The sequence below is a fragment of the Microtus oregoni genome, unplaced genomic scaffold, assembly GCF_018167655.1.
Source record: "Microtus oregoni isolate MIOR12 unplaced genomic scaffold, Mior012 000012F_ref0000307, whole genome shotgun sequence".
Lineage (NCBI taxonomy): Eukaryota > Metazoa > Chordata > Mammalia > Rodentia > Cricetidae > Microtus > Microtus oregoni.
This window is the reverse complement of record NW_024543071.1, coordinates 53,453,969-53,469,374: the sequence shown is the minus strand read 5'-3', so window position 1 is coordinate 53,469,374 and position 15,406 is coordinate 53,453,969. Positions and strand designations below refer to the sequence as shown.

Below are 15,406 nucleotides of genomic sequence, written 5' to 3'. Positions count from 1 at the left end.
TGTGCACGTGGGTGTGTGTGCATGTGGGTGTGTGTGTGCACGTGGGCGTGTGTGTGCACATGGGCGTGTATGTGTGTGCACGTGGGTGGGTGTGTGCATGTGGGGGTGTATGTGTGTGCACGTGGGTGGGTATGTGTGTGCACGTGGGTGGGTATGTGTGTGGGGCGTGCACATGGGTGTGCATGTGGGGGTGTATGTGTGTGCACGTGGGTGGGTATGTGTGTGCACGTGGGTGGGTATGTGTGTGCACGTGGGTGGGTATGTGTGTGGGGCGTGCACATGGGTGTGATGTGGGTGTGTATGTGTGTGCACGTGTGTGTGTGTTTGCACGTGGGTGTGTGTGTGTGCACGTGGGCGTGTATGTGTGTGCACGTGGGTGGGTATGTGTGTGGGGCGTGCACATGTGTGTGCATGTGGGGTGTATGTGTGTGCACGTGGGTGGGTATGTGTGTGCACGTGGGTGTGTATGTGTGTGCACGTGGGTGGGTATGTGTGTGCACGTGGGTGGGTATGTGTGTGGGGCGTGCACAGAGGCCACGGGATAATCGCAGCTGATACTCCTCAGGAGCTGTCCCACCTTATTTTATGAGACAAAGGTCTCTCACTGGACTGGAATTCACCAACACTGGCTGGTCAGTGAGCCCCAAGGATCCTCCTTTCCCTGCCCTACCCACAGCTCTGGGATTACAAGCAGGCAACACCACACCTAGACTTCTCACGCAGATCCTGGGGCGGGAACCAGACACTCCGGCTTACAAGCCAGGCGCTTTATCAACATGTCCCAGCCCTTTATCTTCCTTCTCTTACAGATGCACCCACCAGATCCTGCCCTATCTTCATGATCTAATCTAACCGTCCCCGCAAGGGGCTGCCCCCAAATCCTGACACTCTGGGACTTCAGGTTTTACTACACAAACTTGGGGGACAGCATTTAGCTCACAGGCACATGCGGACCTCCCTGGAGTGTCGCACTGACTCATCAGGCAACCTGCTACGTCCACTCGGTGGTTGGTTACTTCCTGTACAAGTCCCTAGAAGAGAGCTAACCTTCCCCACTGCCACATCTCACAAGTTCCCACCTCATCCTCATGCTCACCCCCTGCAGCAATGTCTTCCTGAGCTTGTCTTATCAGTGTCTGGGGACACCCCACCTCACCCCGCGTGATACCAGCCACTGTTTGTGGAGGAGCCGTAGAGGTTGTGGTTCCCCACAGGGTGGGAAGTGACCTCCAGGGGACACAGTCTTGATGTCACAACCGGAGGATGCAAAGCACCCAGCTGTCATCCCTGCACATGCAGATGGCAGTGCAAGAGTCACACCCTGCAACTTTCCGACTGCAAGAACCTGCTGCGTGGGAACATGCCTGCCAGGTGTCTCTCTGCGAGCAGCTCCAAGCACACCCTCCAGCTCTGGCCTGTTTGCCCTTGTTGACTCGGGTGTGTCAGATCTGTCTATTTCAACCATGCTTGTCTCGCTGTATCCCTGGCTACCCATTCTCTATGCTCCTTCCCCATAGGCTGCCATTGCCCAAGACAGGTTGAAGGCCCCCACAGCTGGCCTCGGCCCTGAGCCCCTGACTCATACTTCAGGCATCTGCTCTACGTCTCGCTGGGCACCACTTGCTGACCACTCTACTCAGGCAGGACTCAGGGTCCCTACCTCCCAGGGCACAGAACCTGAGCCCTAATAAGCAACTTTCAGTCTATTGCCTCAGTTAAAACCTGGTCAGCCCCCCATTTCTCTCTCCCACCCCAAACCCTGGCTCCCAATACAGAGCAGTCTTTGAAGTTCTCCCAGGAAGGGATTCTTCTTCATTTTAGATGAGGTCATGTGATGTAGCCCAGGCTAGCCTTCTACTCACTATCCTCCTGCCTCAGTCTCTGGAGGGCTGGGGTTATAGGTGTGTTTTCCCAGGACGAGCCCATCCCGAGTCCACTGAAACTCCAATAGTGACTCTGTTTGAAGTCCAAATGGCCTTGATTGTGGTCCGTGTCCAATTCTAACCCCCTATCTAGCAGACAAGATATTGCTGGCTGTCCCCTGCCTCTGCCTGAACACTCTGCTGTGCTTTACTGATGGCCTGGGGCAGCTCTTCCTTCTCGGGTTCTCTGCCTCTCTCCCCTGTTAGCCTCCTCTCTGCATAGGCGTGGCAAGGCGCTTATCCAGTCAGTGGGCATCTGAGTATGTTTTTGGAGAACTGTGATCCAGTGTTCCCCAGAAGTGACAAAGCAGTGGCATTTGCTCCCCTTGGTAGGTGGATAATAGTTCCTGTAAACAATGCCTCAGCCGGGCAGCGGTGGCGCACACCTTTAATCCCAGCACTTGGAAGCAGAGACAGGTGAATCTCTGTGAGTTTGAGGCCAAACTGGTCTACAAGAGCTAGTTCCAGGACAGGTTCCAAAGCAATAGAGAAACCCTATCTCAAAAAGCCAAAATAAATAAAAATGAAAATTATATTTAAAAAACCCAATACCTCCTAACTCCTGGGGCTAAAGGTGACGCTGTGGAGAAAGGGTCTTTCCAGGTCTGGTGACATTAGGGATCTTGACCAGACGGTCATTCGGGTAGGAGACAACTTGAGTCACAGTTGTCCTTGTAAGAGAAAGTGGGAGGTCGCTCAGGGGTAGAGCACATCCTCAGCATGTAGGAGCTTCTGAGTTCAGTCCCAGCACTGTATGGGAGGAAATTGGGGGGCAGTGATGAGACTGTGGGCCAAGGGTTGCTGGCAGTTACCTGACACTAGAAGAGGCAGACTGTAATCTCGAAAAGCCCTCTGGGAACTGGGTTCCATCTTATCGCATCTAAACTGTTGGCAGCCCTTCTCTTTCGTTCGTTCATTCATTCGTTCCTTCCTTCCTTCCTTCCTTCCTTCCTTCCTTCCCTCCTCTTTCCTTTCCCTTCCTCTCTCCCCCTCTCTTTTTCTTTCCCTCTCTCTCTCTTTCTCCCTTTTCTTTCTCTCTCTTTTTAACTTTGAGACAAGGTTTTACTCTGTAGCTCTGGCTAAATTAGAACTCTGTGTACACCAGGCTGGCCTCAAAATTATGGCTATCCTCCTGCCTCAGCTGCAGGACATCAGGAGCTACAGGTGTGAGCCACTGTATTCAGCTGGATTTTGCATTTCTCTCTTCAGCGTTGAGAGAAAACACAGCGCTGCTGTCTCGCCCACTTGGGGTCCTTTGTCACAGCAGCCCCAGGACAGGACAGAGCAAGGTCAGGAAGCTCCCTAATGGCTATCTCACACTCTGGCCATTGCTGAGGGGATCTGGGATGTTTGATTCACAGGCTGTGTGGGTTCCTCTCTGGCTTAGTTTTCTTTTTTTTTAAAAAAAATATTTATTTATTATGTATACAATATTCTGTCTGTGTATATGTCTGCAGGCCAGAAGAGGGCACCAGACCTCATTACAGATGGTTGTGAGCCACCATGTGGTTGCTGGGGATTGAACTCAGGACCTTTGGAAGAGCATGCAATGCTCTTAACCTCTGAGACATCTCTCCAGCCCTCAGGCTTAGTTTTCTTTAAGCTGTATCTCTACTGAGCTAGGATTCACACAGCCTGGAGCCTACACACCATGGTGCTTTACAGCTGAGCGTGGGAAATCATCTCCTGGACCCACCTGCTGCTCTTAGGCAAGGCCACCCCTAAGATACCATCCGGTGTCCCCTTGGCTCACACTGTGTTCTCTTCCTGGGCCCACACTGGGCATTTAGCTCTGAACTAGCAAAGATTCAGGGCCCAGGGGTTGGTAGTGTATTGTGGCTCCCTCCGACCCAGCTCCAACCACAAGGAAAGGTTATGACAGACACCTGCTGACCCAGAGAGGCCCTTTCTGTAACTCTGACTGGGGGTGTATTGATGTCTGTGTCAGGGAGGGGTGGAAACAGGTCTGGACACGGGTGAGAGATGGCAGCAGGGCCTGGGCCCAGTCTCCTGGGTCTCAGACTCTAGGGGTCCTCAGTGAGTGTGCACAGAAACACTGGGAGCCAGCATTGCCGCCCCAGAAACACTGACTTGTGCCAGAAGCTGTGATTGTGTCTCCTCACTCCCAGCAGAGTCTCTCCAAACAATCACAGTTACACTCAGGGAGGTTAAATAAATAACCCAAGTGGTGCCACACAGAAGCTAAAAATAAGATATGAGTGACATCCCCCTCGGCAAGCTCCTTCTCTCCCCTCTCCTTCAGGAGACCCTCTACAGCTGGCAAGGACCCTTCTTCTGCCCCATGTGTGCCATTTGGTCACAGGAGAGTGGAAACGAAGGTGCCTCAATAATCCAGGGATACTCTGGTTGTGTGTGCGTGCGTGCATGCATGTGTGTGTGCACATGCATTTGTGTGTGTGTGAGGGTGGAGATGATTAACCTGTGAGGGCTTCCTAAAAGAGGTAGCATTGCTGGGAGAGCTCAGGTGAAGCTTGTCCTGGGACCCTTTCCTCCTTCCTGCTAGCTTCCCACCTGCCCCCCACCCCCACTTGGTAGCTGATAAAGCAGCCTGCACACCCCGTCGTTCCAGTTCCCCTCCGTGCAGCCAGGGAAGAACTAAGATAGGAAGGGCGTGGGGTTTAAAGGCAGCTGCCCAACCAGGATAGATCCCCGTGCTGTCAGGCGTGGGTGCAGGAGTGTGGTCCAGGGGCACTCGGAGGAACAGGCAGAGGAGGGAGCCATCAGGGTAGAAGAGGAGCTGCATGCCTGGAGCCAGAATGTCCAGCAAAGGCCAGTACCCAGAGCCGGAGCAGGGGTAGGTGAACCTGCTGGTAGAGGACCTAGGGCCATAGACTGGGGCCAGTGGCTGAGGGAGATGGGATGCCAGGGTCACAGGAGGGGGGTGGCAATGTGATAGGGACTACAAGTCCAGGAGTGGCAATGTGATAGGTGGCCCAGGGGGCTCGTGGCACAGATGTGGCTTTGTTCTTCCTTACCCCAGCCTCACATCCCTGTGACAGACAGGTTCCCCATCTTTCCTGGAGATGTTCCAAGCTACAAAAGGCAGCTGTGTGGGCAGATGGGGACCTGGTAGGACACTAGAGGTGTGACCAGGTTGTTATAAAGAAGGGGGCTTCTTGGGAGATGCATTCAGAGCTGAGTTTCTGGTTCCGTGTTTTTTTGTTTGTTTGCTTGTTCTTTGGTTTTTCGAGACAGGGTTTCTCTGTTGCTTTGGAGCCTGTCCTGGAACTAGCTCTTGTAGACCAGGCTGGCCTCGAACTTACAGAGATCCGCCTGCCTCTGCCTCCCGAGTGCTGGGAATAAAGGTGTGCGCCACCATCGCCTGGCTCTGGTTCCGTGTTTAAAAAGCCATATTTCCAGAGGGACACAGAGGCACAAGCTGTAATCTCAGCACTCTAGAGACTGAGGCAGGAGGATTCTGAACTCAAGGACTGGGCTATATAGTAAAATTCTGTATGGGGGGACGGGCGGGAGGGAGGGAGCCTGGGGCTGTAGATGTGTTTCCCCAGGACCAGCCCATCCAAAGCCACGGAAACTCCAATAGTGGCCCTGTTTGAAGTCCCCATGGCCTTGATTGTGGTCTGTGTCCAATTCTAACCCCCTACCAGATGACTGTTCCCTGCCTCCTGCCTGAACCCTTTGCTGTGCTTTACTGATGGCCTGGGACAGCTCTTCTTCCTTCTCAGGTTCTCTGCCCTCTCCCTGTTTGACTGTTAGCCTCCCCTTTGCATGGGCATGTCAGTAGACAGAGTGCTTGCCTAGTGAGCAAGAAGCCCTGGGTTTCAGCCCCTAGCACTGTGTAAACAGATACTAGTCATCTTAGCACTGGGGAGGATGTGGAGGCACAAGGATGTTGGGTGGGGAGGAGGGATTCAAGATCATCCTTGGCTGCTTAGCAAGTTTGAAGTCAGCCCAGGCAACATAAGATTCCATCTCAAAAAAAAAAAAAAAAAAAAAAGGCTGGGGGCTGAGGTGGAGGGTGGAGGCTGAGGGTGTTCTTGTGTCTATGGAACCATTGCATTCTTTTACATTTTTGTTTTGTTTCTTTTTCTTTTTTTCTTTCTTTCTTTTTTTTTTTTTTTTTTTTTTTTGCTTTTTTGAGACAGGGTTTCTCTGTGGCTTTGGAGCCTGTCCTGGCACTCACTCTGTAGACCAGGCTGGCCTCGAACTCACAGAGATCCACCTGCCTCTGCCTCCTGACTGCTGGGACTAAAGACGTGTGCACCACCATCTGGCCCAGAATTACATTCTTATTGCAGAAAATCTTGAAGTTCCAGGAAGGTGCTGATGATAAAAGGCATGCTCCTAGCACTTAGGAGCTGTCTCGAAACACACACACGGAGGGCTGGGGAGAGGGCATAATGGGTAAAAGGTTGGCCACACAAGTCTGAAGGCAGAACTCTGTCACACACACACACACACACACACACACACACCATCGGCACATGACTATAATGTTGGTGAGAAAAGAGGCCTGTGGGGTCCAAAAAGACCCATTGTTTAGCAAGCACTGTGCACAGGACAAATTAGCTGCTGCTTGGAGCCTTAGTTTCCCCATCCTTACAATGGAGCAACACTGTGCGCCAGCTTCAATATTACGCTTTCTTCCAGCTCCCTTCCGTGTTGTTTTTGATGGCCACAGACTCCGTCGCAGCTTCCTGTGCAGCAGGTCCCGCCAGGACAGCTGCTCTGCACCGCTCATTGCTGACCATCCGCATCACAGGGCCTTTGCCCTGCTGCCCCACGTCCACAGTGTCCAATGCCCCTGTGTCTCCATTGCAGTCAGAGGCAGGGTGACTCTCAGAGCTGCCTCTGGAGGTGTCTGTGTGCTGATCCTGTATAATTACAGTCTCATGTCACATAACTGACACGTCAGCCAGTGACAGTCAGATGTACAACAGTAATCCTACGGATTATAGCCAGGCTGAGTGAAGGAGGCTGCCCCACACTAAGGAGCCCTGGGGGCCTCAGCACATCCCAGGCTCAGCCCATGAAGGCAGTAGGAGGCCATGGACAATATCAGAACAAGGCCAGTGTGACCAGGAGCCCGCAGAGCCCAGGCAGGGAGCACTGGGGAGGGCTGGTGACATTGACACCCCAGAAGGAATGCTCAGGAAGAGGCCTGAAATGCGCTAGGGCCTAGAATCTAAGCCAACTGTGCCAGCCATGCTGGCTGAGCCAACCAAGCAGGCTGCCCAGCCAGGCCCAGTTCCTCCAGGGAGCCCCTGCAGGGAAAGGCCCCTGGTCCTCTGGGAGGGGGTCTAGGTGGAGGCTCCCTCAGGCCTGAGTGTAATGAAGGAGGGTCTGGGTCCCCATGAAGCCCTGGCAGGAGTTGAGCCTGCTCGGGGACAATCCTCACCAATGCTGGTGTGAGCTGTCTCCTGCCAGTCCCAGATAAGGGGGATGTGAATGTGGAAGACTCAGCCAGGAAATCAGCAGCACTGTCTGAAGGCAAAGGGCAAGTCTGCCTTCTCCTGTCTCCCACATTTGTGAGCTGGGACAATCCCTCAGAACCTGCAGTGGCTGCTCTATTTACCCCAGGCTCTATCCTAAGAGTTCTACCTACAGGGGTGCTGTCCTGAGAGTTCTGTCCACAGGGGGCGCTGTCTTGAGAGTTCTGTACACAGGGGGTGCTGTCCTGAGTGTTCTGTCCACAGGGAAAGCTGTCCTGAGAGTTCTGTCCACAGGGGGCTCTGTCCTGAGAGTTCTGTCCACAGGGGGCGCTGTCCAGAGAGTTCTGTCCACAGGGGGCGCTGTCCTGAGAGGACATGTGACTGGAGAGGCAAGGGAGCACCTATGCTGTCCCTATAGGAGCATTGCTCCTGAGAGGACTGTTTTGAGTGCTGTCCACTGTGGGGCGCTGTTCTGACATGAATTCTGTTCACAAAGAGTGATGGTGCCAAGAGCTCTGTTCAAGGAGTATGCTGGTCTCCAAAGCTACGCAGAAACCCTATCTCGGAAAACCAAAAACCAAACCAAACCAACCAAACAAAAAAGAGTGTGTTGGCTTTAGGGGAACCTCCAAAGGCCATGATCAGGTCCCAGCATGGGCAGATGCTGTTCACACAGATGCAAAGCCTTCACCTGAATTCATTCAGGTCATTGCAAAAACCCAACACACACACAAACACACACGTGCACAGATTCAGAATACAGACACTTATTCAGACACATGGATGTAGGCACTCATTTACACACTGACACAGCAATATACAAAATGACATTCAGCCTTGTGAGTTAGCTTGTGCCAGCAATTTCAGCTCTGTTAGAAGCAGAAGCAGCAGGATCAGGAATTCACAGGTCGCTTCGAGGTATCTAATACTTTGGAGGCTACCATGAGCTACATGAGACCTTGTCTCAAAAAACCAACCAACAGATGAATAACAACAAAGACAAAACACTCTCTGGACCCAGCATTCAGAAGAGCTCAGCCCCACCGCAGTGTCCGGCCTGTTGGGTCATAGGATGAGCTTCTGGGTGTGGCACAAATCATGGGTGATTGGATTGTGTCTTAAAGATGGAGACAGTCCCAGACACCCAGTTATCTGCCCCATATTGCAGGATGGACCCCTTTGAGGAAAAGCTGTGGAGGCTGAAGGAGGCCTTCAACACAGGGAAGACAAAGTCGGCCAAGTTCAGGGCTGAACAGCTACTAAATCTGGGCCACTTCCTACAGGATAACAGCAAGGAGCTGCATGACGCCCTGGCTGGGGATCTGGGCAAGGTGTTGTGGGGCTGTGGGGTGGGGCACACAAAGGTGCTGATGTGTCTTTCCTAGGCTGGGCTACATCCTTTTTGAGACCTCGAGTAGCTAAGGAGGGCTCATACCTTGTAATGTGACCCAAACTGTATCCTGAATATTCCATCCATGCCTTCTATGCAGAATGCAGCATTTACTCTGGAACACATAGAGCCCCACCCCACCCCACCCCACCCCAGAGGCCAGCTGGATGGCTGTTGTCAGGTCACAAATAGGGAAACTGAAGCACTCCCGTTAAGTCACTTGCCTGAAGTTACAGGACCAGGCAGTGGCAGGTCAGAATGCAGCTCCCATGGGCTCATCCTGCTGCCCTTACGTCGTGTTTAAATGCTCAAGGACACTACCTCACGCCCTTCCTGAATGGTAGACCCCAGCCCAGCCTTGAACCAGACCTCCCCATCCCACAGTCAGCCTTCGAGTCAGACTTGAGTGAGATCATCCTGTGCCAGAATGAGGTGGACCTGGCTCTCAAGAACCTGCAGACCTGGATGAAGGACGAGTCTGTGTCCACCAACATGGTGAGTACTGTTGTTTCAGTAATGGTGGGTGGAGGTGATGGTGCTTGCTCCAGGCCCCTTCCTGCCCTTGAAACCAAAGTAAGCCAGTCTTTACATTGGGGACCCATCACCCAGGGAGGTGAGGACCCATGGGAGTGGGGGAGGCTGTTACTCATTTGGCACCTCACTACCACCCTGCATCCTAGCTCACGAAGCTGAGCTCAGCCTTCATCCGGAAGGAGCCCTTTGGCGTGGTGCTTATCATTGCACCCTGGAATTATCCATTGAACTTGATGATCATGCCCCTAGTGGGGGCCATCGCTGCAGGTGAGTGGGGTTTGGGAACCCCCTAGTCGGACAGTCCTTCCCAAAGAGGGCATCCAGAGTTTCCTGGAGGGTGCAGGCACAGGCCTCACTCCTCTACTTCCCTATTGGCTCCTTCAGGGAACTGTGTGGTGCTGAAGCCATCAGAGATAAGCAAGAACACAGAGAAGGTGCTGGCTGAGCTGCTGCCCCAGTATCTGGACCAGGTGGGTATGGCTCTGCCTGGCAGCACCCGGCATTCCCATATCCCTGTCCTGGCCAGTGGGGAGGTCCCCGCTGTCCTTGCGTCTGCCTCCTGAGCTGTCATCCTCTTTTGCAGAGTTGTTTTGCTGTGGTGCTGGGTGGGCCCGAGGAGACTGGGCAGCTGCTGAAACACAAGTTTGACTACATCTTCTTCACGGGTGAGGATGGCCCTGGCCAGGATCCCGGGCATGGGGACAGCAGAGAACACGGCGTAGAGAACAAATCAAGAGGTGGAGGTGTCCCTGAGGGTGGCTGTCCAGGACCTCTGAGAATCTTGGAGATTGGATCCTGGGTGGTCAGGATAGGTGGAACAGCCCAGAACTTGGGCTGAGAAAGGTGTCTGTGGAGAGGGGAGGCCAAAGTTCATGCCTAGACCAGTTGTCCAGGTGAAGATTGTGTCTCTTGACCCTGTTCTCAGGGAGCCCTCGGGTAGGCAAGATTGTGATGACAGCTGCTGCCAAACACCTAACGCCCATCACCCTGGAGCTGGGGGGTAAGAACCCCTGCTATGTGGACGATGACTGCGACCCCCAGACTGTGGCCAACCGCGTGGCCTGGTTTCGCTACTTTAACGCTGGCCAGACCTGTGTGGCCCCTGATTACATCCTGTGTAGCCAGGAGATGCAGGAGCGACTGGTACCTGCCCTGCAGAATGCCATCACACGTTTCTATGGGGACAACCCACAGACCTCTCCCAGCCTGGGCAGAATCATCAACCAGAAATATTTCAAGCGGCTCCAGGGCTTGCTGGGCTGTGGCCGCGTGGTCATTGGTGGCCAGAGCGATGAGGGAGAACGCTACATTGGTGAGTGTCCTGTTTCCATCAGTGGCACACAGCCCCCCTGGGCTGAGTCTCTTCCATACTGGAGGGGCTCACTCTGTACCTCGAGTCTGATCCCAAAACCGAATCCTAGTTTCTGGTGCTAGGAGTCCCCAACACTGTGGTTCCTTGGCCTGTGACTCTTCAATGTTAAACTGCTGTCCCACAGCTTAGCCCCCTTGAGCTACAACCCCATTCCAGGTGTCTATACGGTGGCTTAAATTCCTATCTTCTATTTTCCCATATCCCAGAAGGCCAGAGTCCTACACACTAAGCCTGGAGTCCTCTGAGGTCAGACCCTGAGTCTCCCCTTCTTGGAGCCCAGACTCTGTCTCGTCAGAGTCCCTGTTCCTCAGAGTATCCTTCCTAAGAAAGGCTGTCTACTTCCTGTGTCTTCAGCACCCACAGTGTTAGTGGACGTGCAGGAGACAGAGCCCGTGATGCAGGAAGAGATCTTCGGGCCCATCCTGCCCCTGGTGACCGTGAGGAGCCTGGATGAGGCCATTGACTTCATCAACAGACGGGAGAAGCCGCTGGCATTGTATGCCTATTCCAACAGCTGCCAGGTGGGTGCAAACAGGAGAAGCTGCTAGCATTGTATGCCTATTCCAGCAGCTGCCAGGTGGGTGCAGACAGGAGAAGCTGCTAGCATTGTATGCCTATTCCAGCAGCTGCCAGGTGGGTGCAGACAGGAGAAGCTGCTAGCATTGTATGCCTATTCCAGCAGCTGCCAGGGGGGTGCAGTCTCCATGGGCCATGGGAGAGGTGGCAGGAGAGAGCACACAGGCCGTCTGGATAGTAACAGAAGTTCAGGGAATTCTGGTGGCTTCTTAGGCTCTGTCCCTGCCCTCCCTCCCAGAAGGCACTGAGGTTCCCTCCCACATCCTATCTAGATTTCACACATTCTCCTGGGCACCATCACATCTGGCTGAGCCAAGAGTCTTGTTTTTCTAGACAGGGTTTTATGTAGCTCTGCCCCGTACTTACTATCTGGATGAGATGACTTCAAACTCCTGATGCTTCTGCCTTCACATCCCTAGTTCTGGGATAATGGGGTGATGTGGGATTCCCCTCTTTATTCTGTGAATATCATTGGTTAATAAAGGAACTGCTTTGGGTCTATAGCAGAGCTATAGGGGAACAGAACTAGGCAGGGAAACTAAACGAAATGCTGGGAGAAAGGAGGCAGAGTCAGAGAGAAGTCATATAGCCCCGCCAGAGACAGACACCGAAACTTCACCCATAACCACCGCCACATGGTGATACAGAGATTAATGGAGATGGGTTAAATTAATAGGTAAGAATTAGCCAATAAAAGCCGGGCGGTGGTGGCACCGCCTTTAATCCCAGCACTTGGGAGGCAGAGGCAGGTGGATCTCTGTGAGTTCAAGACCAGCCTGGTCTACAAAGGGAGTTCCAGGACAGGCTCCAAAGCTACAGAGAAACCCTGTCTCAAAAAACTAAAAAAAAAAAAAGAATAAAAATAATATTCTTTTTTAAAAAAATATTTATTTATTTATTATGTATACAATATTCTGTCTGTGTGCATGTCTGCAGCCAGAAGAGGGCACCAGACCTCTTTACAGATGGTTGTGAGCCACCATGTGGTTGCTGGGAATTGAACTCAGGACCTTTGGAAGAGCAGGCAATGCTCTTAACCACTGAGCCATCTCTCCAGCCCTAAAAACAATATTCTTATTATTCAATAAGAAGCTAGAGCTAGTGGGCCAAGCAGTGATTTAATTAATACAGTTTCTGTGTGATTATTTCGGGGCTGAGCAGTCGGGAACCAATAAGCAGTCTCCCCCCAACAATGGGGTACATACCGTACCTGGTTTTAGGTGGTGTTAGGAATCAAACTTAAGGCCTCAGACATGGACACTGCCCATGGAGCTCCATCCTCCAGCCCTCAACAATGGACTTGTAAATACACTTTTATTTGAGAATACATTAATGGACAAGTCACAGAGGCAGTAGACTTCCCCATGTACCTACCATGAAGACGGACAAGAAGCAGAAGTCCCGTGGGCATTGCCATACCTGTCCCTGCATCCGTGTCGTCTGTGTTCCTAGTCTAGTGTTTTATGAACAAGGCCTCCGTCTGGATGGCCAGGTCTCCACAATGTCCCCAGTTTTCTGACAACTCAATCCAGAGAAATTTCCCATAGAGGCAAAGGCTGTCTCCGAGTGCCCAAGAGTTGTGCATGGCTGAGGAGATTAACAGTCATTTAGGCAAGGCTCTGTCTGCCAGTGGCTTTGCTGGGAGCTGTCGTACTTCTCAAGAGCTTAGGACAAACCTCTAAGCCAGCCTCTGATGGGGGGGTGGTGCTGCAGGGCCGTAGAGAATGCTGATAACCAGGCTCCTGAAGATACACTCTCGACTCTGGGAGAAAGTATTGCTTCCTGAACCATTTATTTGACAGAATAGATGGGTGTGTGTACATGCATGTACGTGTGTATGTGTGTGTACATGTGTATATATGTAATTTTCTTCATTTTCTGAGGCAGGTTCTTGTAAACAAGACTGGTTTTGTGCTCCCATGTCTCTAAGAATGACCTCGAACTCCTGGGGCCAATCTCAGGCTGCTAAGCCCAAACCTGACCTTAGTGACCCAAATTCTCCCCACACAGCCCCTCACTTCTTTCCTAAATAAATACAGGACTCAGAAACTACCTCATGTTCCCCCACTGGGACACCTCTGTGACCACCTGGCACCTCACTGTCCCCACTCTGCCTGCATCTAGCCTCATGCTGCCTCCCTGAGATTATGTCCCAACACCTTGCTGGGGCCACATAGAGGCAGCAGACACACGGGGAACACGTGCACAGCATAGGAGTCTGTGAGTCTGTCCAGACCCACCTTGAACCTCAGGCCCTTACTGAAGCAAATTATAAACATGTGTTTTACAAGTTCCTCTTTCTCTCCCAGGTGATCAAACAAGTCCTGGCCCGGACCAGCAGCGGGGGCTTCTGCGGGAACGATGGCTTCATGCACTTGACCCTGTCCAGCCTTCCTTTCGGAGGAGTGGGTAGGTGGCAGCAGCCCTCGGCCTCCTCACTCTGCTGCTCGAGCGCCCTGACTACAGGACGTGCGGCTCACCCTCAGGGGAGCGGACACGAGAGGAAGCCCCCTCCACAGACCGTGTCCACCTAGCCTGCCTCCCACCTCCCTACAGTCTGTGGTGGAACCTTCCAGGTGTGCTTGCACTTGCATGTGTGGGTGAGGAACCGAGAAGCCGTTTGGTGGGTTTTCAGAAAACACACCTGAGGCTGCCAGCCATTAGGCACCTTGATGTCACCAAGAAACACTTGTCCTCAGTCACCCCTCCCCCACCTGGCCATGGGTGTTTTTACTCAGCTGTGAGGCTGCATGCTTGCCCCTCCAGCCTTCACTTGTCCCTGTGAACTAAGCCCTGGGCACCTCAGATTTCAGGGTGCCTGGGCTGTGGAGATGCATGCCCTGTAGACACACGTCCCCCTCTGAACCACTTTATTATTGAAAGGGTGTCCTGTCCTTTCGCCTGGTGAGTCTCAGTAGTGTGAGGAGTGACATTTGTGGCGCTGGCCTCGCCTGGTCTGTCTAGAGGACCTGCTCACTTTTCTCTCTCTTACTTCTGCCTGCTGTGGCAGCCACTCCACTCGGCCCTAACATGTCATCCCCCTCTGAGGTTCTCTGGGTTATCTGCTAGCCTGAGTCCTTTGGACTCACCCACTATTCATAGAGTAGACCCCCCAACCCTCTGACCTCACTCACTCCAGAAATCACAGCTTCATTCCCTCTGCTTCGCCCAGGCCATTCCCCTGGACTTCCCTAGCTGGGTCCATGTCCCTTCCTAGACACTGGGAACTCCAAGGATCTGACGATTCACTTACTTTCTCACCCGCAGAGAAGGGCGTCATTGTCCTAGAAGGGGAGACTAGGGCAAAGTCACTTACTCAAGGTGGCATAGCTATCCAGGGCGAAGCTGGGATCACCCCACTCTCACCCGGCAACTCGGCCTCAGGACAAAATCCACTGGCCATTGCCTGTCTGTTCTGCACCAGCAGCTGGTAAGCTGGTGCCAAGGAGGCTCAGGGCTCAGCCTTTCACTCACAGAGCCTTGTGTAGCCCACAGGACAATGGGGAAACAGAGGCTCAGATAGACCCTGTCAGAGCAAGGTCTGCGATGCCCCTTCAGTTGGTCGCTGAAGGTTTGACCCTTTGTCCCATGCTGCCCACAGGATCGAGTGGGATGGGCAGGTACCACGGCAAGTTCTCCTTTGACACCTTCTCCCACCAGCGTGCCTGTCTGCTGCGCAGCCCTGGGATGGAAAAGCTTAACGACCTCCAATACCCTCCTTACAGTTCCTGTAATGAGCAGTTTATAAGCTGGGCCATGGGCTCCCAGAGCTGCATCCTCCTATGAACGCCACCCCCACTCCCTCCTGCTGCCCAGGCCCTGCCCCACCTGAGCTTTCAGCCGCACTCACATCCCCAGTGGTTCCGAAAGGCAGGTGTCTGGCCCAGCCTGTGCACACCCCACTTCAAGAACTTTTCCTGAACAGACCTGCAGCCAGGCAAGACCTGCGGGTGGCTGGTTCAGTCCCTTTCCAGAGCATGGCCCCTCGCAGCCCCCTGACCCTCTCCTTAGGCAGATCTGCTGACAGAGAAACCCCCTCCCCAAGGTTGAGCAGATCTGGTGACTGAGGGGGACTTCCTTTGTCAGATCCTAGACAGGGTCCCAGAAGACAGAGCAGTGGCTCCCAGCTGCATCCACACCTGGAGGGTGGCTTTGTCCCATCTGAAGTGACATGATCTTGAACACTGATCAGATTTAT

The 15,406-nt window shown here is 53.1% G+C and overlaps 1 protein-coding gene across 4 annotated transcripts; it reads left to right on the top strand.

The window, feature by feature from the left end:
- Nucleotides 1–4,640: 4,640 nt before the first annotated feature.
- Nucleotides 4,641–15,406, top strand: LOC121454501 (aldehyde dehydrogenase family 3 member B3). Of its 4 annotated transcripts, XM_041661878.1 has the most exons (11): nt 4,641–4,737; nt 5,552–5,629; nt 8,505–8,667; nt 9,111–9,221; nt 9,407–9,527; nt 9,645–9,730; nt 9,844–9,925; nt 10,186–10,572; nt 10,987–11,153; nt 13,518–13,617; nt 14,810–15,406. In XM_041661878.1, exons 3-11 carry the CDS (start codon nt 8,506–8,508, stop codon nt 14,992–14,994), a joined length of 1,401 nt encoding a protein of 466 aa, XP_041517812.1. In that variant the 5' UTR covers nt 4,641–4,737; nt 5,552–5,629; nt 8,505; the 3' UTR covers nt 14,995–15,406. The 4 variants fall into 4 exon arrangements, with proteins under 4 accessions (XP_041517812.1, XP_041517814.1, XP_041517815.1 ...); XM_041661880.1 differs by lacking the exon at nt 8,505–8,667; XM_041661879.1 differs by lacking the exons at nt 4,641–4,737; nt 5,552–5,629 and adding an exon at nt 6,124–6,224.